This window comes from Apodemus sylvaticus, chromosome 10 (assembly GCF_947179515.1).
Source record: "Apodemus sylvaticus chromosome 10, mApoSyl1.1, whole genome shotgun sequence".
Taxonomy (NCBI): domain Eukaryota; kingdom Metazoa; phylum Chordata; class Mammalia; order Rodentia; family Muridae; genus Apodemus; species Apodemus sylvaticus.
This window is the reverse complement of record NC_067481.1, coordinates 97,832,100-97,855,829: the sequence shown is the minus strand read 5'-3', so window position 1 is coordinate 97,855,829 and position 23,730 is coordinate 97,832,100. Positions and strand designations below refer to the sequence as shown.

At 49.8% G+C, this 23,730-nt stretch overlaps 1 protein-coding gene and 1 long non-coding RNA gene across 6 annotated transcripts; one reads left to right on the top strand and one right to left on the bottom strand.

Annotated features, from left to right (window-relative positions):
- Nucleotides 1-49: 49 nt before the first annotated feature.
- On the top strand, nt 50-4,994 carry LOC127694154 (uncharacterized). Of its 2 annotated transcripts, none has more exons than XR_007979798.1 (3): nt 50-248; nt 2,960-3,125; nt 4,751-4,994. It is a non-coding gene; the product is annotated as an uncharacterized LOC127694154 (long non-coding RNA). The 2 variants fall into 2 exon arrangements; XR_007979799.1 differs by having other exon boundaries at nt 4,541-4,994.
- Nucleotides 4,995-12,187: 7,193 nt separating this feature from the next.
- On the bottom strand, nt 12,188-22,401 carry Znf205 (zinc finger protein 205). 4 transcript variants are annotated; one of them, XM_052196871.1, is made up of 7 exons: nt 22,273-22,401; nt 21,577-21,714; nt 18,096-18,300; nt 17,803-17,894; nt 17,173-17,293; nt 14,497-14,604; nt 12,188-14,299 (listed from the first exon to the last, which is right to left on the bottom strand). In XM_052196871.1, exons 2-7 carry the CDS (start codon nt 21,631-21,633, stop codon nt 13,176-13,178), a joined length of 1,707 nt encoding a protein of 568 aa, XP_052052831.1. In that variant the 5' UTR covers nt 21,634-21,714; nt 22,273-22,401; the 3' UTR covers nt 12,188-13,175. The 4 variants fall into 4 exon arrangements, with proteins under 4 accessions (XP_052052831.1, XP_052052833.1, XP_052052832.1 ...); XM_052196873.1 differs by having other exon boundaries at nt 12,188-14,233; nt 22,273-22,400; XM_052196872.1 differs by lacking the exon at nt 22,273-22,401 and adding an exon at nt 22,107-22,262.
- Nucleotides 22,402-23,730: the final 1,329 nt, after the last annotated feature.

The following is a 23,730-nucleotide window of genomic DNA, read 5'->3' as shown; positions in this document are numbered from 1 at the left end:
CTGGGAAAACAGCTGGCGCATGCGCGGAGACAAGCATTTGGCGCTTGTTCTAGCCAGAACGCGGTTTGTCCGACACGGGTAACCAATGAACAGGGGAATTCTCACGGCTAGCCAATCTGACACCCTGGGAGCTAGAGATTTGGAAGAAGTCTCGTTTTCGCCTTCTGGGTTGCACTACACTGTCAGGTGCTTGAGATCTGGGAGCTTCCTGGAAAGTGCAGTCTAATTAGAGCGGAGCCTCCTTCATGGTCAGTAACTCCTGCCCTCCTACCAGCAGCTACGTCTATCTGTACTGAGCTGAGGAACGGGAGTCCTGATGCAGGACACTGAGCAGGAGGCCCACCTCTGCCCGGGCATGTGTTAAGCATTGTCGCAATTTGTTAAAGTCACTATTGGTGCTAATGGTAAATTACCTTTATGTTGTAAACATACTTGAAGTGTACTTCGCTATCAATAGACAAAAACCAGAACGGGGCAATTGGATTCTGTGTGGCAACTGTCCAACTCTCCCTTGCTTCCCTTGCCGCCTTGAGCAAAAGAAGTGTTATTAGTCAAAGAGCCAGCTCTCTGAAATACTCAATGGACACCTTGAGAGAGCTACACACTGATTAGAGCTGATTGTCCCTGCCGCTTCTCGGCCAGGGCTGTTTTGAGACGGGCATCAGTTCTTGCTGTCACAAGCCTCTGAATCCTAGATACCCTGAAGCCATGTCCAGGTAGACTACAGAGGGTACATTTTCTTCTCCTGTAATTGATTGCTAAAAGGCAAGGCTGTAGTTGTCCAAACACCTCTTCCCAGGATGTCTGTCTACTAGATGCGCATCAGGCCGGGAGATTTTTGTGTTGCCTTTCCTGGTGTTGCTGCATCGGACCAAGTAATACAGTGGTCTTTCCCACTTGGAGTAGTGAAGGCTGCCTTTCACGTCATGCACCTCAGATCTCATCTCCCCGTTCCTCATATCCTTCCCTTTGCAACCTCCCCACCAAAATAAAACATACAAACAAACAACAACAAAGAAAACGTCTCCCTCCTGTGGAAGCTGTAGTATGTCACAGCGTGTCATGTGGTTTTTTTTTCTTTTTCTTTTTCTTTTTTTTTTTTTTGATTTATTTATTTATTTATTTATTTATTTGGGTTTTTTTTTGGTTTTTTGGATTTGGTTTTTTCTCGAGACAGGGTTTCTCAGTGTAGTCCTGGTGGTCCTGAAACTCACTCTGTAGACCAGGATGGCCTCAAACTCAGAAATCCACCTGCCTCTGCCTCTGCCTCCCAGAGTGCTGGGATTACAGGCGTGCGCCACCACCGCCTGGCTATGTGTTTTTCTTTTAAAAATTGTTTATGATATAAGTATCTCACCTGCGTGTGTACATATGCACAGCATTCATCCCTGGTGTCTCTGGAGGTCACAAGAGGGCATTAGGTGCCCTGGACTTATGGATGGTTGTGAGCCACCATGTGGGTGGTGGGGGACAAACTCTGGTTGCCTTTCGAGTAAGCCTAAAGTACATGTGTTGGGGGTAGTAAGTATGCGTACACTTTCAAGTTGCATGTCCTCCTGACCCACACCGCTATCTGGAAGGAGCCCCGGTTACTTACGGCTAAAGGAGGATCAGTAACTAATGCAAACCACTCTTGCTAAGCTGTTCCGGGAACTTCACCTTGACTGGGTTAAACTCCTACCTCTGGCTCTTTTCAGGCTACGAGCTCTCCCCAAGTGGCCTCTCCTCATCTCACCCTTTGAACTCAGGTCTGGACGTCCGGTCCTAACTCCTGGTCTTTTATCTAAATGCTCTCCCCTCACAGACCATCCACTCACCCCATTGCTTTGCCGCCTCTGCTCTCTCCTATGGGACTTTGCTCACCACCATCTACCATGCCCCACACTGTCCTCTGTCTACTCCATGTCAACACTGAAGTTCTCCTGTCCCCTCCAGACCATCAGTCCTCAACTCTCTCAACCTAAACCTAAATGGCAGGGCCCTTTCAAGGTTATTCTCGTGACCCCTACAGCTGCCAAACTTGAGGGACTCTCTCACTGGGTCAACCTGTCTCACCTCAAACCTTTCACCCCTTCACCTAAAAATGACTCTTCTTCCTACACACCAGTCCTAATAGACCCACGCTCTCTTAAGCTCCAGAAGATGCCAAGACCACTCACCTTATCCGCAGTCTCAGGTAGTGATGGCGCACGCCTTTAATCCCAGCACTTGAGAGGCAGAAGCAGATGGATTTCTGAGTTTGAGGCCAGCCTGGAACTACAAAGTGAGTTCCAGGACAGCCAGGGCTACACAGAGAAACCCTGTCTCGAAAAAACCAAACAAGAAAATGAGACTCTACTCCGGTAGCTGAGCTCGACCTCACTGGATTAGACATGGATTTCTTGTCTGATCCTGCTGTTTGTTTTCATCCATGGCAGTCCTTACATCTGGAGATTCGAGGCTCAAGAAACCCCCACAGATAACAGTCTTTCCAAATAGGGTCACGACTCTGAGAGGCAGAGGCAGGCAGATTTCTGAGTTCGAGGGCAGCCTGGTCTACAGAGTGAGTTCCAGGACAGCCAGGGCTACACAGAGAAACCCTGTCTCAAAAATAAATAAATAAATAAATAAATAAATAAATAAATAAATAAATAAATAAATAAATAAATAAATGGGTCAGGAAACTGCTCCATAGCCGGATGCCAGGAACCAATCCAAGTTGCTGTCATACCTGTATCTCTTTTTTTGTTTGTTTTGGTTTGGTTTTTTTGTTTTGTTTTATTTTTCAAGACAGGGTTTCACTGTGTAGTCCTGGCTGTCCTGGAACTCACTCTGTAGACCAGGCTGGCCTCGAACTCAGAAATCCACCTGCCTCTGCCTCCCAAGTGCTGGGATTACAGGCGTGTGCCACCACGCCCGGCTAACCTGTATCTCTTAATCCATCTAAATATTATCTCTTTTCTTGCTTTCTCTTCACCAGACCAAAGATCGTTATAAAAAAAATGGCCAGACGAATATGGGGACTGCCCATATTGGTCTTGCCAGACATGCTAGGATCATGAACCAATCACTTCTATCAACAATGCAAGAACTCTTTTTCCACATACAAGACCCATGGAGTCCTAGGTGGGAGACCGGAGTTGTGGGTAAGCTCTACTGTAAAAACAAAGCTGGGTCCCCAGTGAGTACTATCCACAGTCAGAGAAAAGATGTCTCAATTGCCCATCCTCTAGATATTAGAAAAGTAGAAGTAATCAGACACTCCTCCAAGGCCTTTACCTCCTTGACATCCCCCTCATAAATGGCACTAACTTGTCATTTCACCTTTTGCTTCAGATCTTGACCCTGGCAAACCAACTCCTTAGTGTCACCCAACCTGGTCCCTTTAAAGATTGCTGGCTATGTGTGCTCCCTGGAACTAGCTCACAATTGTCACTTACAGCCTCTCTGGTGATACTGCCAAATAATGTTCCCCCGCCTTTTGTCAGCTGCTCTGATGTCACCATGACTCCATGCCTTTTCTCTGTCCCTCTTTTTGGCGTGGCAAACTGTTTTAAGACCTCTGGGACACATTGTGTAGGAACACCAAGCTCCCTAGACTGCAACAGAATCATGAGCCTTGCTACGTCATCTCTGCCACAGTGCCCTGCAGTTAAAGCACGCCAGTACTTTGTGGCACTCAGGTATATCGTCACCTACCTGCCAGCTGGTCAGGAGTTTGCACATTGGTATTTCTTGTCCCTGAACTAGGAGTAATCCAGGAAACAAGTCCCTACCAATCTCGGTCATAGATATGATACCTGCCCAAAATAAGAGGGCAGTTCAGGTTGTACCACTGCTGGTGGCTGCAGGAATAGCCATAGGTGCTGGTACTGGAATTTCAGGGATAACGACTTCCATAGCCCAATATGACAAATTTACCTCCAAGCTTAGCCCCGGTTTTCAAAAATGTTTGAAACCATGCTTACCATCCAGGAACAGATCAATTCTTTGGCAGTCATGGCACTCAGAATTGCCAGGGGCTAGATGCCCTGACAGCTAAAGAAGGTGGTCCTGGCCTGGTCCTCCAAAAAGAGCGCTGTGTCTTTCTTTCTTTCTTTCTTTCTTTCTTTCTTTCTTTCTTTCTTTCTTTCTTTCTTTCTTTCTTTCTCTCTCTCTCTCTCTTTTCCTTTTTTCTTTTCTTTTTCCTTTTCTTTCTTTTTGGTTTTTTGAGACAGGGTTTCTCTGCGTAGCCCTGGCTATCCTGGAACTTACTCCCTAGACCAGGCTGGCCTCAAACTCCCAAGTTCACCTGCCTCTGCCTCCCAAGTGCTGAGATTAAAGGCGTGTGTCAGCTCTGCCTGGCAAGAGTGCTGTTTCTACATTAGCCAATTTGGGATAGTGAGGAGTAAAACCCAGCAGCTACAATCAGACATGCAGGATTTCAGGGAACCTGAGGCCTCCCTTCCTGGATTTTCGAAAATCCTACATGGAAGTGGATACTCCTTTCTGTGACGCCTTTCCTAGTCATATTTTGGCATTATTATTTGCTCCCTGCCTCATTAATCATTTCGTGTTACAGAATTCCAGCCGCTGTCCACAGAGGAGCCTCTGTCCACAGAGGAACCTGATGTGAATGTTTACCAAGTGGACCCCGGTAGTGAAAGTCAGCTACACCCAAAATTGACAATGCCCCTAGACAGCAGGAAGCTGTTTAAGAGACCTGACACCCCTATTCCCCTTTCACCATCTGCTTCCCCCTCCCCCCTTTTTTCCTTCTCTTTATGATAAGAAAAAAGGAAGTATGTTGGCATCAGAAGCCAGCTTCTGAATCCAGTGATGACATTACCCATAGGCAACAGGGACCTGCACATCTGTAGCTGTGGCCTCTGTTCAGCTGCCCACCCTCATCTGCGCCAGCGGTACATGCGGTTACATCGTGGCCTAAATAAAAGGCAAAGCCCTCTAACCTCTCTCTTTCCTCCTCCTTCTTCATCTAACTCCTCCTTTGTCCTCCCCCAAGCTCCCAATAAACCTCTCCCTTGAAACTGTGCTGGCCTGGTGTGATCTGTCCGAACTAGCTGCCATTCTAACACAACATACATGTGCTTGCATGGGTGAGTGTGTGTGTTTGTGTGTATGAGTGTGTAGGCCTAGGGTATCCTGGGTGTCTTCCCAATGTTCTCCATTTGTTTATTTGGTCTATTTGTTTTGAAACAAGGTTTTGGGGTTTTTTTGGGAGGGTTTTGTTTGTTTGTTTTTTGTTTTGTTTTGTTTTGAGACAGGATTTCTCTGTGCAGTCCTGGCTGTCCTTGAACTCTGTAGACCAGGCTGGCCTTGAACTCAGAAATCCGCCTGCCTCTGCCTCCCAAGTGCTGGGATTAAAGGTGTGCACCACCACCACCACCACCACCACCGCTGCCTGCCGCCGCCACCACCACGGCCTGGCTGAAACAGGGTTTTACTATACAGTCCTCTCTAGATACAGCAGTGTGTAGATACAGCAGTGTGTGTAGATACAGCAGTGTGTATAGACACAGCAGTGTGTGTACAGAAGTGTGTGTAGATACAGCAGTGTGTGTAGACATATCACTGTGTGTAGACACAGCAGTGTGTGTAGATACAGCAGTATGTGTAGATACAACAGTGTGTGTAGACACAGCAGTGTGTGTAGATACAGCAGTGTGTATAGATACAGCAGTGTGTGTAGACACAGCAGTGTGTGTAGACACAGCAGTGTGTGTAGATACAGCAGTGTATGCAGAAACAGGAAACCTTCACCCTAATGGCCCGAGCCCACGGGTGAGGTAGCATTAGTTACCCAATATTCACTACTTCCATGTCTCACGCGTGTAGCTTTGAACATGAAACCTCCAAGTTGGAAGGTCTTCCTACACCTTTAAGGAGGAGAGAAACAAATACAGCACAGCACGTCCCCTGGGCGTGTCCTCACTGCCTAGCATCTCAGTCCCAGTGTGTAGCCATTGTGGCAGGGAGCGTGTGGCAGGCAGGCAGGGGTGGGGCTGGGGCAGTATCTGAGATCCACCAGTAGGAGGCAGAGAGGAGAGACAGACAGATAGACACAGAAAGACAGAGGGGAAGACAGAATGGAGGAGACAGAGACAGACTGAGGGGGGGAGAGACAAGGACAGACACAGAAAGACAGGGGGGGAGGGAGAGAGAGAGAGAGAGAGAGAGAGAGAGAGAGAGAGAGAGAGAGAGAGAGAGAGAGAGAGAGAGAAGGGAATGGTGTAGGCTTTTGTCTCTTCACTAATGAACATTTCTCCAGCCCCGGTTGGAGTCTCAGAAGCTAGATTTGGTTTTTTTGGTGGGGTTTTGCGTGTTTGCTTGCTTGCTTGTCTCATATTTTAAATTGATTTGGGGAGTGTGCATAGAGGTCAGAACAACTTTTTGAGGAGTCAATTCTCTCCTTTCATTATGTGAGTCCCAGGGCTAGACCTTACCCTTTAGGATGGACAGCAATTGCCCTTACCTGCTAAGCTAATCGGCAGCCCAGCTTTTGAACTTTTTCCTTTGAAGTGATAATTTATTTATGTGCAAGCTTCCAGATATAAAAGTGCTTATCGTGAAATCTTTTAGTCCTCTCTCTCCTGCTTCTCGTTCCGGAAACGCACAGCTCCACCCACGGCAGACATGTTACACACACACAAAACATTAAATAGACCCTTGCTTTGCTCAGCTGGATCCACACGTCCGTCTCTCATCTCCCCGTCTCAGTCTCTAACACCCAAGCCCCATCCTTTAGGAATTTTGCAGAGGCCATACAAAACATCAGCTATTCGAAAAAGTACTGTCGGTTCTTTTGGTTTTCATCGATCTAAAGTAAAAAACAAAAAACAAACAAACAAAAAAAAAGCAAAGAAGAGAACTCACTCTTAAGGCAGTGAGCAAACACACACACACACACACACACACACTGCTCGTAGGTGAGACCACACCATCTACAGCAGCAGAATAAAGGGCGGCTGTCTGGGTGCCTGCAAAAGGGCCGGAGAGGCACTAAAAGAAAGGCAATTGAGAGGCGGGTCAGGCGGTTCCTCCATGGAGAAGCCAGGTTGGCTGGAACAGGTGGTACCAGCTCCTCGGGCAGCGGCCACAAGATGGCAGTGTTGGCTATGCTCTCCCGCAGCCCCGGGGGCGCCAGCATCTTACAAACTTCAGGGCTGCATCTAAGGTAAGACGTTAGCCCTCTCCTTCAGCTCTTATGTCATCTGACTTAGTAGATTTGGGAAGCCTTTTTTTTTTTTTTAAATCAGCTCTAAGAAGAAAACAGAGGAAGACACGCAGTGCTGTGATCTGGTTGAACACTGCCCATGAAGGGTTCTAAGGTCTAAGACAGCCTTTTGGAATTTAAAAAGTCCAACTTCCATTAAATACAGCCCCCCACTTGCCATCACACCGCCCCCCCCCCCATCACCTTGACAGAGTCCAGCCTTGAGATAGCCCAGAGGCAGAGAACCAAAAGACGCTGGTGCTGGCCTTCAATCTATCAACCTTGGTTTTCAGAATCTATTGCAAAACCACAACCTGATAACCCATATTCCTGATAACCCATGTTGAGTGGCTGCTCGCTGCCAGGCACAGACATGGTCATTGATGTTCCTCACACAGGCCTGCACTACTGCTGCAGTCTCCAGCGCCAGTACACTAAGAGGCTGAGATGAGAAAAGTCTGCCCACCCACGGCAGGGAGGACCCTCACAAGGCAAAGACAACTGGCACCTTATTCCATCCCTGAGACTTACATGGTGGGAGGAGAAAGGGACTCTGGTCAGCTGTCCTCTGAACCACAGGAAGGGTGAGACAGAGACGAGAGACACACAGGGAATAAAAATTATAAAAACAAATTTGGCCAAGTGGTGGTGGTGCAAGCCCTTAATCCCAGCACTTGGGAGGCAAAGGCAGTCAGATCTTTGTGACTTCAAAGCCAGCCTGGCCTACAGATCGGGCTCTAAGACAGCCGGGGTTACATAGAGAAAACTTGTCTCAAAAAAACCAAACCAAACAAAACCAAACCAAACAAATTCACAGTCAGGTCAGGGTGGTTAGCAATTCTGCAGGAAACTCCTTGAGGGGGTGGGGGAGGGGAGTGGTACCAGCCTCTCCTGGCTGTCTTCCTTCTCAAGGTCCCAGATTCCTCTGCATCCAGGTCGTTCCATAGGTTCATATCTTTCAGTAATGCCTCAGGGAGCCTTTGATGTGAACCACAGTAACAGAGATTCAGGGTTGGCGAAATAGCTCAGTCAGTAAAGTGGACACGCAGTAAGCTTCAGTCACAGTGAGAGATTCTATCTCATAAAAATGACATCTGAGGTTGACCTCAGTGTGTTCGCGCATGAACACACTGGCAAAAAACGCAACTGTAACCACTGAAAGACCCTCTCATCTGTGCCATGCCTATGCAATCAGAATAATGTCATGATGACCCACAGACTTCGGCTAGAAAGCCAGGGTTAAGCCAACATGCATTTGGTTTTGGTGATGTTTTGGATTTGGATTTATTGTTGTGATTATTTAAGGTCTCAATTTTTTTTTTTTTTTTTTTTTTTTTTTTGGTTTTTCAAGACAGGGTTTCTCTGTATAACCCTGGCTGTCCTGGAACTCACTCTGTAGACCAGGCTGGCCTTGAACTCAGAAATCCACCTGCCTCTGCCTCCCAAGTGCTGGGGTTGCAGGTGTGCGCCACCACCGCCCGGTTTTAAGGTCTCAAATCACTTTCTTTCTTTCTTTTTTCTTTTTTTCTTTTTCTTTTTTAGATAGAATCTCCTCTGTCGTCCTGGGTGGCTGCAACTTACTGTGTAAACAGGCTGACCTGGAATTCAAGATTGCCAGCTGCCTCAGCCCCAGGGGTGTCGGGATTAAAGGCTGTAGCCACGTGCCCAGCCGCTTTAGTATTTACCCATAAGCTGTATTTTAAGGAACACACACTCATCTTATGTGGCATCACTTGTGAGTCGGTTTTGGAGCGATTCATTGATTAGTACACCAGCTACCATGGCTTTCCCTTCCTTTGTGGTGACTCTGCCAAGAGTCGGCAGATCTGATTCTGCTTCAGTGTGTTACTGTATATGTCTGCACAGAGATAGAGAAAGCACTTCCGGGACTACAGAGACAGCTGAGCGGTTAGCAGCACTTCAGGAGGAAGGAAGAACCTGAAACAGCGGCACCAGCCGCTTTTCCAGAGGATGTGGGATCAATTGTCAGCGCCCACTAGCGGCTGTAACTGCACTTCCAGGGCTCTGGCGCCCTCTTCTGGCCTCCGTCCATATCGGGCATGCACGTGGTGTAGACAGGCATAAACATTCAAACACATAAGAAAACTGCCAGAGCCTGCTGGTCAGTCAAGCGGGAACCATGACTGGGGCAATGCGGAAGATTATAGGAAAGGCAGAGAAAAGATGCAAGGGGCAGATATGGAAGGGCCGCAGGCGGATACCACGTCAGCAGTGAGTGGATTTTCTCAGTGTCTTTTAAAGGCAGGCAACACAAAGCACGACCAATTCCAGGAGAATAAACAATGACCACAAATCCTTAGGTGGAAGTTTATGGTGCACAGTATCTGTTTGAGTAAGGCTGCTTCCTTCAGGCTCGGACACTCTCTCATGAACGTATATGTAATTAAAAAAAAAAAAGCTGGGGTGTGTGTGGGGGGGGGGGGTGGCGGCGGAGGAGGCGGGCGCACGCCTTTAATCCCAACACTTTGGGAGGCAGAGGCAGGCGAATTTCTGAGTTCAAGGCCAGCCTGGTCTACCGAGTGAGTTCCAGGACAGCCAGGGCTATACAGAGAAACTCTGTCTCAAAAAAACCAAATCCAAAAAACCAAAAAAAAAAAAAAAAGAAAAGAAAAGAAAAGAAAAAAAGAAAAAAAGAAAAAAGAAAATAAAGATAGCTGTTGGTAGACTCATTCATGATTAAATTACAAGCAAGGGCCAACCTAGTTTACATAGTGAGTTCTAGGACTATGGTAGAGAAAACCTGTCTCAAAAAAAACATCATCGCTGGGCGGTGGTGGCACACGCCTGTAATCCCAGCACTTGGGAGGCAGAGGCAGGCAGATTTCTGAGTTTGAGGCCAGCCTGGTCTACAGAGTGAGTTCCAGGACAGCCAGGGCTACACAGAGAAACCCTGTCTAGAAAAACCAACCAACCAAACAAAAAGTCATTATCATAACAAGAAGGAAGAGAAGGGGAAGGAAGGAAGGGAGGAAGGGGGGAAAGAAGGAAGAAATAAAGAGGAGGAAAAGATCACACTTGGAATAAATACATATTTTTTTTCAAGACCGTTTCTTTGTGTAGCCCAGGCTGTCGTGGACCTTGCTCTGTTGCCCAAGCTGTCCTCAAACTCAGAAATCTGCCTGACTCAACCTCCCAAGTGCTGGGATTAAAGGCGTGTGCCACCAGTGCCTAGCAAATAAATGTATATTTCTACAATTAGCTGGGTTTTTTTACTAAAGAATATGCCAAACTCTAATATGAATATACAGGTCTTGCACTGAAATGCACAAACCGTTTCGAAGACAAAATTTAAAATATATCTGAATCAAAAAATAAGTAAATACATAAAAGCTGGGCCTAGTAGCATTCACCTGTAATCTTAGCACTCAAAGGCAGAAATTCTAGTCCAGGGTGGTCTCTACCAGGCGCGGTTCAGGCCAGCCCTGGCTACAGCCCTAAGAGCACTAACTGGCCGGACACTAGAGGGAGTCAGTGGTTCGTCTGAAGCACTGAAAACCGGACCAGTTCCGAACCGTAGCCAGGGAACTGTTGTCTGGACAACCGCGCAGCTTACTGCGGGGGGCGGGGGGAGGGAAAGTTGCTAGGAGTGGCGTGGGCGGTGACTGGTGTTTCTAGAGCCCATCTCCCTGGCGTGGAAAAAGCACCATCAGACTCCTGACCTGTTGCCAGCGGAAAATTCTGGGGAGCTGTCCTAGTTCAGAGCTGTGTCCATGTCTCCGCCTCTGCTGGGCAAAAACAGCTTTCACCCGAACCCTGAGCGCGAAGCTCAGAAGAAAACTTGTTCGATCGCTCCTCGCCAGCGCTCTGCTCTCAAAATCACACTAGTAAACCAGGTGTCCAGCAGTGGCCCAGGAGCCCCCGAAGCTCCACCCCGACACCAAGACCCGGCTCAAGCTTCTAGTCCTTTCACAACACCCATCACCCACAGAATCATCAGTTTCTTTCATCCCAACATTAGAGACGCACGACGCTACCACTTCGTCTTATTTGTTCTTTGTTAAAGGTGCCTTTTTCTTCTGAAGATGCTCTCGGGTAATCTGTCCCTGCCTGTCACTACACATCCAAATGCACCAAGCACACAGCCAGAGGAGCTGAAGTCAGCTAACAAAACCCATTGTGCAAGCGAGACAGTATGCTAAGTTCCCGTGGATTTAACAAGTCTTTGCAAACAGCCCCTGCCTTTATTAAGTAGTTCCCGGTAGAGAAACCCATTTCACAGGAGAGAACCCTCTCAGCCCCTCACACTGAGCCACACCAAGAGATTCCATTGCTATCTGAGTGACAGTCGTCTGCGCAGACAACCTAGGGGTAGCAGTCTGTCTTTCTGACCTCACTTTGGGAAATAACCATTTAGCCAGGTGTGACAGTGCACATCTGTAATTCCTGCCTTGGTGAGGCGGAGGTAGGATAGCCAGTCGTTCAAGGTCATCTTTGACTCCACAGTGAGGCCCGGGCCAGCTTCAGATACTTGAGATCCTGTCTAAATGAGACTCTTTTTTTTTTCCCAGACAGGGTTTCTCTCTGTGGAACCCAGGCTCTCCCAGAACTCTCTCTATAGACAAGGCTGGCCTTGAACTCACAGATCCATTTGCTTCTACCTCCCAAGTGCTGGGATAAATGGCATATGCCACCACCACCCAGCTAAATAAAGCAAGCAACTTTTTAAAAAGATTTAATTTTTTTAAATTATGTGTGAGATATGTGATAATTGTGTGTGCACACGTGTGCAGGGACCCGCAGAGACCGGTGGGCATCATTAAAACCCAGGCACTGGAGGTATTGGTGGTTGTGAGCCAAAGAAGAGACAGGGCTGATCGGGCGCCAAGCTGAAGGGCACCTCACGGTGCCCTTCCCCCACCTCACAGTGCCCTTCCCCCACCTCACAGTGCCCTTCCCCCACCTCACGGTGCCCTTCCCCCTCCTCACGGTGCCCTTCCCCCTCCTCACGGTGCCCTTCCCCCACCTCACAGTGCCCTTCCCCCACCTCACGGTGCCAGAAATTAACTGGCTTGCTTCAGGTTGGGAAACCAGACTGTAGAAGCTTTTGTTTATAGTCTTGTGGTCCCAACTTGGGCTGGGTGGGTTTCACCTATAATCCCAGTACCCGGCAGGTAGGGGCGAGGAACACACGGTACCTAGCTAGAGCTACCCTAGGCTACAGGAAGCCAGGTCTCAAAACTACAAAACCTGGGTGAGATGACCCAGTAGGTAAAGATGCCTACAGACAACTGGAGTGACATACCCGAGACCCTCGTGGTATAGAATAAATTCTGAGTTGTCCTCTGACCTCAACAGGTGCACTGTGTCACATCCATACATGCGTTTAGATACCAATGACAACCACAATAATTATAATAATAATAACTATTATTATTATATTATTATTATTAATTTTGTTTTGGTTTTCGAGACAACAGCCCTGGCTGTGCTGCACTCACTTCGTAGACCAGGCTGGGCTCAAACTACCGAAATTCTACTGCCTCTGACTCCCAAGTGCTAGTATTAAAGGTGTACGCTACCACACCCGACTCAAAAAAAAAATTTTTTTTAAAGGTCCTGATATTCTGGAAAAGACCTCTGACAAAAGAGACTCTGACCCAAGTCAAGGCTAGGGATGAGAGGCGTCCAGGGCCACCAGTGGTGACTCAGGGTTACCTGAACGAGGACGCCTGGTGGAACCAAGAGCTACCCGATGCTCAGAGATCAGCTCAAGCACCAGGCACACAGCGCCACAGGGCGCAGCTTGAAACCCAAGCCTTGGATCTGCAGCTAGAGCGCCCGCCCTTCTAGCCCCGGCTGCCCCCACGTGACCATGCCCACCTGGTGTCAGAACTGCACCTTGCAGTTCCCTGCCCTCACCCCACTCCACATCCCACTGGCTAGGACCCAGCGTCTTCCCAGGGCCCCAGCAGCAGCGGGTCGTCCCAGCTTCCCAGGGTGTCCTCACTGCTCTCTCAGGCTTTTAAGTGGGAGCAGGTCGGGGTGCTGTGAGCGCCCCCGCAGCCGCCGCCCCCAGCATGAGCATGGCCAGAGCCTTGGGTCTAGTGGTGTGGATCTTCTCGTGCCGGTGCAGGTTGGAGCGGCGGCTGAAGCTCTTGCCGCAGAGTGGGCAGGAGTAGGGCCGCACGCCACGGTGGGTGCGCTGGTGGGCGGTGAGGTGCGAGCTGTGGCTGAAGCTCTTGCCACAGTCGAGGCAGTGGTAGGGCTTCTCGCCCGTGTGCGTGCGATTGTGTGCGATGAGATTGGAGCGCTGGCTGAAGCACTTGCCGCACTCGGGGCACGGGTAGGGCTTGACGCCGGTGTGGGTGCGCTGGTGGGTGACCAGGGCGGAGCTCTGGGTGAAGCACTTGGCACAGATAGGGCACTTGTGGGGCTTGGCGCCGGTGTGAGTGCCCTGGTGTGTGACTAGGTCCGAGCGGCGGGTGAAGCGCTTGGCACAGCGGTCGCACACGTAGGGCTTCTCGCCGGTGTGGATGCGCTGGTGCTGGATCAGCGTGGAGTGGTGGCTGAAGCTCTTCCAGCACGAGGGGCAGGTGTAGGGCTTCTCGCCCGTGTGGATGATCTGGTGCTGGATGAGGTGTGAGCTGCGGCCGAAGCGCTTGCCGCAGTCCGTGCAGGTATAAGGCTTCTCCCCCGTGTGCGTGCGCCGGTGTGTCACCAGGTGCGAGTGCCAACTGAAGCCCTTGCCGCACTGTTCACACTTGTATGTCTTCTTGCCCGTGTCACCGTCGGGTACCAGACACTCTTCGCCACCTTTCAGGGCCTCCTCCCCCTCACCGGGTTTCTCTGGGCCGCTGTCCTCTGCGGTCTTGAGAGGATGTGCTTCGGTTGGGGCTGGCTTTAGCTGACTAGCTTCTTCCCTGGTGTCTCTGGTCAGCTTTGCTCCTGGGCCACTAGCTAATTGCTGACCACACTTCAGGTCTTCCTGTGGGGCCCACCTGGCCCTAGTCCTTAGGGATTTTGTGTCCTCTAGGGTTGCCACAGCCAAGGTGGGAACCACCTTCCCCATTTCCACAGTTCCTGTGAAAAGAGAGGCTGCCAGCTGAAGATGAACTTGTGGAGAACCCACAGAATGAGAGGGCAGAGCTAAAAAACAAAACAAACAAACAAACAAAAAAAAAAAAACAGGAGCTAGATAGATTCTGGGAGACAGGAACAGGCAAGGAGAAACTAGGGAACCCCTCAAGGCAATAGCCACCCTCTAGGAGTAGAGGGGTCTGGAGACCCTTGCATGCATATCCACAAGGGGATCCCCAAACCTTAGCATTAGCTAAGGCCCTCACCTGAATCAAGCCCTCTCCTCTCCTCAGCGCCTGTGATCCTGCTAGAGCTTGCCGCCTGGCCCTTCCCTTGAACTTGGGGGACCCAGAAAGGTCTGCTGAAGGGAAACCCTGTCCAGAAAGAGAAACTCAGCTTCTGTGACTGCACCACAGTAGGATCACCCCCACCCAACTCCACCCATCGTGGTCCGTCTCTACCCCGATCCAACTCTGTAAGGCAAAAGGGCGAAAACCCTTCTCCCTAGAAACCTAACACAAAACAAAGCCAGCACCTAGGAAGCGGAGGGAGGCCACCGGCTCAAGCCCTGCCTAGACTACACAGAGAGACTATCTCAATAGACTAGAGGGCAAAATTTTAAAAATTCCAGGCTTGGAAGCGTAATTGTGGAATTCCATTTAGGAGGATCAGGAGTTCAAGGTCATCCTCAGCTATATAATGAGTTCAAGACTTGCCTGGGCTACATGAGACCCTGTTCTCAAAAATAAATAAATAAATAAATAAATAAATAAATAAACAAACACATACATACATACATACATACATACATACATAAATAAATAAAAACAAGTAATTATGTGAGGAGCCCTGAGTCCCATCCCTAGCACTACATAAAAGTAAAGTAAAATAAAACAAGTCCCTGTGTTGACCGTCCATCCTCTTCCACTGCTAGGCTGGCCCCACCTCTGTCTGAGGGAGGAGCAGAGACTGCTCAGCTCAGCAGGAAGCCTTCCTCACCACCGTGGTAAGCACCACAGAAGACCACCTTACTCCTGCACTTGACTGAGGGAACCAGGTCTTAGGCAGAGTGGCTGGGACACTGACAGCCACAGGACTGATGTGCTGTGTCCCTGAGGGGTTTCCTGTAGTCAGTAAGAGTGGAGAGCTGTGACTCCCTTAACTCAACAGAGGAAAGGAATTCGCTAGGTCACAACCCAGCTGATTGCTAAATTCTGTCTAATCTCCTGGATTTGCTTGGACTGTTGGTCTGAGGCCTGGCAAATGCTGACAACGGCAGGTAACAAACCTAAGATAATTACAGGAGTGGGTGGCGTCCTGGGGGGGGGGACTGATATGCCAGCATGAGTCTCAGGACCACCACCCCGTCACTGACAGAACCGCCAAGGCGGTGGGGCTGGAAAGAAAGTTCATTCAGTCGTGCCTGCCAGCAAAGCACGTGTGAGGATTCACGTTCCATCCGTAGCGGCCACATTACAAGCCAGTGGCGCTGTCTGGTCCTAACGATGGATAAGTGGGTACCTGGGGCTCAGTGGCTGTCAAGCTTAGGCAGCTCGGTGAGTTCCTGACCAATGAAAGACACTGTCTCAAAAACCAAACAAACAAACAAAACAAAGTGACCTGGCACAACGTTAATCCCAGCACTGAGAAGCAGAGGCAACCTGAAGCCTGGCCTACAAAGTGAGCTCCAGCACAGCCAGGGCTACACAGAGATCCTGTCTCAAAAAATCAAAAACCAGCCAGGCGGTGGTGGCCGGTAATCCCAGCTCTCTGGGAGGCAGAGGCAGGTGGATTTCTGAGTTCGAGGCCACCCTGGTCTACAGAGTGAGTTCCAGGACAGCCAGGGCTATACAGAGAAACCCTGTCTCCGAAAAAACCAAAATCCAGAAAAACAAACAAAACAAACAAAACAAAACAAAACAAAAAAATCAAAAAACAGCTCTCCACTGTGGAAAAACATGGAAAGCACTTGAAGAGTCAAGACTTAAGGCTGACCTCTGGTTCTCTCTCTCTCTCTCTCTCTCTCTCTCTGTCTCTCTCTCTCTCACACACACACACACACACACAGAGAGAGAGAGAGAGAGAGAGAGAGAGAGAGAGAGAGAGAGCTTAGGCTCAGGGATTCTACCTTAACTAGAACATTTTAAATAGCTATAGCTATATAATGAATGAATGAATGAATGGATGGATGGATGCAAGGACAGATGGACAGATGGATGGATGGACAGATGGATGACAATGAAGAGCTGAAAGCATCATCAAATTCTGTCAGAATCAGTTTGAAACCGAGGAGTCAAAAGCCTGGACTTAGACACAGCCCTTCCCGCCCTGGGGAGCAAGCTGGTCCTGTGGGTTCTTAAGCCACTGCCTGTAGCTTAAGGATCTGGGAGGGTGGCTGATGGCACATCTGCCCAGAGAGCCTCCAGATGAGTAGACACATCTGGAGTGGGGAGGCTGAGGAAAATAACTTATGATATGAACGTGGAGAAAGAAGAAACAAAGTTCCAAGCTGACACTGGGCAGTGCTGTGCCACTAACCTGCCCAGCTGCGTCTCCTACTAAATATCCTTTGAGACAAGGTCTCACCACTGCCCTGGCAGGCCTGGAACTCCCTGAGTAAACATCAGTCCTCTAGCCTTTGACTCTGCTGGGCTTACAGATGTGACCACAGCACCCAACACCGGCTGTCCAAATTCCATTGTAAGTTGATCAAACAAAACTTAACCATCCTGCCTTCTTTCCAGAACTCAACAGGGCCCAGGCTCGTGGTCACTGTCCTAGGTCAGAGACAAGCACGCCCGTCTGTGTGGAAGGGTAAGCAGAGCAGTGCCGTCCAGAGAAAAATGAGAGGAAAGGGCAGGTAAGGTGTGGGCAGGGAGGCAATGGTGGGGCAGCCTTCAGCACGCCGGAGGCCACGGGAAGCCATTGCAGATGAGCCTTACCCAAAGCCAGGCCATTTTTCCCCTGTAGTATGTCTCTGTAGAAATTTTGCTGTGTGTGGTCCAGCCTTCCCCACTCCTCCCGGGAGAGGTACAGAGCCACATCCTCAAAGGTCACCGGCATCTGAGACAACATGAAAACGAGACTGTTCAGGGTTTGCTGCGGACCTGGTAAGAAAAAATGACAACCCCAAGAAGTGTGGCAAGACCAGGCCCTCAAGCCACCACCGCCAGGACCTGGATTTGATGGTTGGTCAGAAGCGCGACCCAAGGACAGCCTTCAGTGGAAGGTGATGGCCAGGGGCGAGGCAGCATTTTAGGGTGTGGCCAAAGGTCAGGCCCTCCCAGGGCCTCTGCCCTACGCTCATCTCAGAGGAGCGTTCACAACGGTGCAACAGTCTATCCACTGCCTTGTGCTTCTCCATCAGCTGCACCCGGACTGCCATGGGCCCCAGGCCTGGGCAAAGGCTCTCGGGTGGCCCCAGCAGCAGCTTAGCAAGTCACAGGCAGTAGGTTCTGACTTCACATGAGAAGGGAAGCAGTCTTCTGGAGTCACAAGCTGAGCAGCACGTGATGGCCGGGGAGAGTCCTGCCCTGCCCTGGGGCAGCTGGAGACCCTCAGGAGTCACTCACCTGGGACCAGGCAGTGAGGAGTGCAGCGGCCATCTGTCGCTCTCTGGTCCGTCCCCCTCGGGACAGCACAGGGATCCAAGGTGAAGGAAGAACTGTGGGAAGACAAGGTCCTCAGAGCAGCCAGCATCCTGCATGCTGGGTCCTGATGCTCCCCCAGCTGCCTCCAACCTCACCCAGGGATTTAACCCACTCTAAAGTTACCGGGTCAGAGATGGAAATCTGGGGCCCCTCCATCCCTCGGTAAAACCCTCAACCGTCCCCAGAATGTCTCTCCAAGAACGCGCCTCTCCTACCTCCACCAGGCAGGAATGGGCCTTTGTCCCTAGCGTCAGGACTTGGAGACATCCAGCCCTGTGTTCCTGCAGTCCTGTCCTCCTGTGATGTTTCCTCACTGTGTGGCTCTTCTGTCTCTGCCTTAACATGGGTTGACTCCCGAGAGGTTCCCAAGGGCTCTGTCTCCTCTTGCCCCTCTCCATAGCGCTGCTCATTACCTGGGACCTGGGAATCACAGTCCCTATCAGCAGTGGGCTGCAGATCCAGCAGATACTCAGCAGTGCCAGCTACATGTAAACATACGGCGCACCTTAAAGACTTAGCCTCTCTTTGCATCCAGGGCTCACCCTAGCAAGGACAGGCAGTAGGAGATAGAAAATGTCAACCCCCATCACCACAGTGCCTGGGGACAAGACACCCTGAAAGCAGTTGCCACCTGTCCACTCAAGCCTCATACCCACAGCTCTGTAGACTGCTTTCTTAAATATAGGAGAAAACTAACTCTACTAGGTTAAATAGCATCCCCTCACCCCAGATCATTGTCAGCCATAAATATAACTTTATTTGAAGTCAGGTGCAGTGGCACAGGCCTGTAATTCCAGCCCTTGAGATGTGGAAGCAGGAAGATCAGGAGCCCAGGGTCATTGGTGGTTGACTACATAAGCAGTTCTAGGCTACATGAGACCCTGTCTAAAAACAAAACAAAAAGAAGAATGTGACCGAACAGAGAAAAATTAAGCTACTGATCTTGAAATTAAATCACTGGAGCCGGGCAGCGGTAGCTCATGCTTTTAATCTCAACATTGTGTGATTTCAAGATCTCTGTGAGTTCAAGGCCAGTTTGTTCTACAGAGGTAGTGCTAGGACAGCCAAACAACAAAACAACCTGTCTCAAGGCGAAGGAAGGAAGGAAGGAAGGAAGGAAGGAAGGAAGGAAGGAAGGAAGGAAGGAAGGAAGGAAGAAAGGAGGGAAGGAGGAAGGGAGGGAAGGAAGGAGGGAGGGAGGGAAGGAAGGAAGGGAGGGAGGGAGGGAGGGGGGAAGGAAGGAAGGAAGGGAGGAAGGAAGGAAGGAAGGAAGGAAGGAATTAAATCATTGGAAATTTAGCCCTACATCCAGATTCAGATACTGATAAGAAGAGAAGGTATAGCAGTCTAGCAGTCCCGCCTGGCAGCGCCAACATGTGAAACTGAAGCAGGAGGACGGCAAATTCAAGACCTACCACCGCTACTAAGAGAGCTCAAGGCCACATAAAAACTTAGCAAATCTGTTTCAAAAATAAAAAGCCAAAAGAGGCCTTGAGATGTAACTTGGTAGAAGACTGCTTATAGTGTGTATGAGAACCAGGGTGCGGCCTTTAGTCAGTCTGTCTGTCTGTCTCTCTGTGTGTGCCCACCCATCCTGCGCGCGCGTGCGCACACACACACACACACACACACACACACAGGCCGGAGGCTGAGGAGCATAGCTCAGTAGCAGGTGCTTGTTAGGGTTATTAGGTCTGATTCCCAACACTGTCCAAAAACAAACAAAAAAATAAAGGCACGGAGGCTGGGAAAAGGGCTCAACAGTTAAGAGCACTGATTACCGCAGCAGAAGACCCGAGTTAGAGTCCCAGCATCCATGTTGGACACCTGAGAGAGACCTGTAGCTTCAGCCCCAGGGAATTTCATGCTTTCTGTGGACCACAAGCATTTGTGTACACACGCACGCGCACGCGTGCACACACACACACATACACACACGCATGCACGCGCACACACATCTACATATACATACATATACATATACACACATCTACATATACATATACACACATATACATATACACACATATACATATACACACATATACATATACATATACACACATATACATATACACGCATCTACATATACATATACACACATCTACATCTACATATACACACATCTACATATACATATACACACATATACATCTACATATACATATATATACATATGTATACATATACACACTACATATACATATACACACACATACACACACATATACATATACATAAAAATTAGAAGGGGAAAGGAAGAGGACAAGACAGAGGACAAGACAGAGCCACACACAGAGGCATGAAAAGTCTCCAAGGGAGCAGGGCCTTGTGCGATTATGTGAGAAGAAACCCAGGTGGTCTTAAGCCTCTCTGTTAGTGGGAATTTCCCAGGCAGCCACAAGAAGCCAACACACCCAGGCTGGAAGATACAAGAGCGGCCTGAGGCACCGAGCTCTAAAGCCTTGCACTGGGGGAGCCTGGTGAGCTCCCACCTAGAGACCGTGATGTCCTTCCCCTCGCTAGCTCGCTGGCTTGCTCGCTGCCTGGGACTGACTGGTGGGCTGGACCAGACTGCTCTACCGCCTGCGTAAAACAGTTAAAAGGAGCTAGTGTTTAAACGAGAGACAGTTCTCTGCGCCAGAAAGTTCTGGACAGACTAAGAGCAATGCAAGTAATTACTAGTGTTACTCCACCAGTGTGCAGCTGACAGAGTCTGACATCAGCGGACAATGCAGATACACAAGGCTCACTGGGTATCAGAGGAAGGGACACTGGACACTGGACACTGGTAACAGTTCTTTGAGCTTCTACACCATAAAAATGACAGTGCTTGTACTACCGTGTATTTATTAATATTTATAACCACCAGAGAAACTAGGTGGGAGGATTGCAATTCCTCTCCCTTCTGGGTGTTCTCGGTCCATGGACCACAGGAGTCATCAGATCAGTTAGTTACACTCTGGCAAACTGCTTACAAACGACTCACAAGCTCATCATCTCCTTCGAGCCTACCAGGAACCTAGTAAGACAAGTGGGAATGAGGCAACTTTACACACAGGCCAAGGAGGTCCCACAGAGGAGCAGGGCAGTGGCTCAAGGGTAGACACCAGGCCTGAGGCTGAGTCAGAGCCCTCTGGCTCCAAGACCAGGGTCCAAGCCTAGACCTGCAAAGATGGCAATACACACACACACACACACACACACACACCACATGGCAGGAAACAGGCAGAACTAGAACTTGGACCCAGAGAGGTAAGCCATGAGGAGTCAAGACCCAAGAGGAAGAAAATGGGAAGTAGAGGACTTCCCCTGTCTTCTGTGGGTGCTATGCCCCTTACTGGGCGGAGTAAAAAACGGTTACACTGTAAAGACCAGTTGGAAGCTATTCCACCTCTTCTCCCACACCCCTGCCCAGTGCCAGATCATTCTCACAGTGACTCTCACAAGCTTCCTTTTGTCCAGACATCGGTTTTGAAAACAGCGTCTCAGCCCTGCGGTGGTGGCGCACGCCTTTAATCCCAGCACTTGGGAGGCAGAGGCAGGTGGATTTCTGAGTTCGAGGCCAGCCTGGTCTCCAAAGTGAGTTCCAGGACAGCCCGAACTACACAGAGAAACCCTGTCTCGGAAAAGAAAAAGAAAACACCCTCTCGTCCAGTTCAAGGCATCCCTTCCCTAGCTAGGATCCCACCATACCTCCTGGGTTTTCTCCTTGTTCTCGGTAGCCGCGATGCTTTGACTGTCTGCAGACATCTTCCGCTACAGAGCCAAGAAAAAACAGCAAGTGGTTCTCTCCCCTGCTAGTCGAGCCCCGTCCAGCTTTTAGCTAAGAACCTGGAAAAGAGGAAAGAAATCAGTATCTTAGGAACACTTCCAAAGTGCCCCGCACTCCCCATGCCTGACCACAGTGCATACGAAGTCTGCCGGCCCCTACAGAGCCCCACGGTAAATGATATTTTCTGGTTTCTCTGAAAGAAATGGTATTGCCCCCTTTGTCACTAAAGCAAGCGCCCTAAATCTGAGTGAAGCCAGCTGTGGGCGAGTGAGGGCTGGACGGGAATCAGGGCTTCTTATCACGAGCTGCAGAAACTTCTGTGGAGAGCCTGCCAAGGAGGCGCCAGTGCGTTGATGCCTGCTGTGTGCCCCAGCTGGACACGGAGCCTCGCCTGAAACCCACAGATCAGCTGCCCTCCGTCAGCCGTTCTCTCAAAGCTGCAGCTTCCCACCTGGGTACGTTCACCGTGGTCGTGGTTTGGGTGGTACCTGTCCTCATCTTCCCAATCCTGGGTCCAGCCCCCTCATTATCCCTTGCCAGCCTTTGACCCGGTCCCCTTCTGCAAGCTGATTGCAGGAGCCAATTTCCAGGAGCCTTCCCTAGCACCCCCTTCTCACCAAGGAGGAAGCAAAGGGGACCCCGGGGGTGGAGCCCCCTCCCGAGCGTGAAACGAGTCTCTGCAGCCAAAACAGACGGATGGGGAAGCCCGGTGGAGGCTGGGATTTGGGACAACAGGAAGTCCCTGCCAGATCCCATTCCCCAACTCAGCTGCAGCTTTACAGGGTTCCCCGATTCAAGGGTTCCGCCCCTGGGGTCCCTAACCTCAGCTGCACCTGCTTTTGGCTTGGGAGAAAGTGCCGGATCCACAGTGCAGGCTTTCATGCTTACTCTACCGAGCGGTATCTATAAGCACGAAACAGAAAAACAGAAGATGTCCGGAGCGCTGTGGCACATGCCTGTAATCCCAGCGCTTGAGTGGCAGAGGTAGGTGGATCCTTGACCCCTTGAGTTAGAGGCCAGCCTCGGCTACAGAGCGAATTCCAAGACAGCACCAAACAAAGATGTATTCATTTCTGAGTGTTTGGTGACTCAAAGACAGCACTGCAGTCAGCATAAAGGAGCGGCATTGTTGTACTGAGCTGAATGGAAGGGGCAGAGCCACTCTGTCCCCGCACACTATGCATCAGGAGGTCCGATACTCTCTGGAGCGCTTTGGGCCCTCCAAAAGTGGCAGAGTGCTCGATCCCTGCGTGCACTTAGGAAACAGGATGGGACTCTGTAGACCACCCTGATGGCCACCTGTCTGCAAGGTGGGAGAGAGGTTGGATTTTAAAAAGACTCATTCAGGCTCAGTTAATAAAGGTGTATAGAGACTGGCTCAGGGTGATTTGAGAGGAGTAGGCGGAGGTATGGGGGATAAGTAGAGTTCAGCTACATTGTACAGAGCTCTCAAAGAACTAAGTAAGATATTGAAAGACTCCCGAATTCTGGGAGACTCTCACTCTAGTCTCGGGATAGGACGACGCCCCAGAAATTCACGAGAGACTGTTCTTGATGCAAGCACACGAGGTTTATTCAGGGGAACCAGTGCACTAGGGCCAAGCTCATAACCAGGAGCAGAGGAGTTCGACCCTGAGCAGCTGCAGTCGGGAGTTTTTAAAGAAAAAACTACAAAGAAAAGGGGAGGTTTAGGCAGTGATTCAAAGAAAGAAACTACCAAGAAAAGGGAAGGTCAGGTGGCAATTCATGGCTCAGGGGAAGGCCATGGGATATCTTGAGCAAACATAGTTACTTTGAGCAAGGGCCAGATGTCTCAAGAATGTGGGGAGTTAGTTCCTGGAGCCGGGAGTGCTTGGAACAGGGAGTGCTTGGAGCAGGGAGTGCTATCTTAAGGTTAATGGTTTCCCAGGCTGCAAGCAGATAAAACAAGTTGCTCTGTGTTAGGCTAATTGCTAGGAGTCTAAAAATCTTGAGTTGGAGGTGGGGGGGGGGGTCTCTCAATATTATGTATTTTTTTGTCTTAGCTGTGTAGCCCTGGCTTCCCTAGAACTTACTGTGTAGACCATGCTGTCCTC

What these genes read in the sequence shown, in the direction of transcription:
- Znf205 (XM_052196871.1), bottom strand. Translation starts at nt 21,633, where the DNA reads ATGTCTGCAGACAGTCAAAGCATCGCGGCTACCGAGAACAAGGAGAAA. An exon ending in ACAAGGAGAAAACCCAGGAG is followed by an intron (nt 18,301 to 21,576) that starts GTATGGTGGGAT and finishes TGTGATTCCCAG; the next exon opens with GTCCCAGGTAATGAGCAGCG. An exon ending in GAGGAGAGGGCTTGATTCAG is followed by an intron (nt 14,300 to 14,496) that starts GTGAGGGCCTTA and finishes TTTGTTTTTTAG; the next exon opens with CTCTGCCCTCTCATTCTGTG.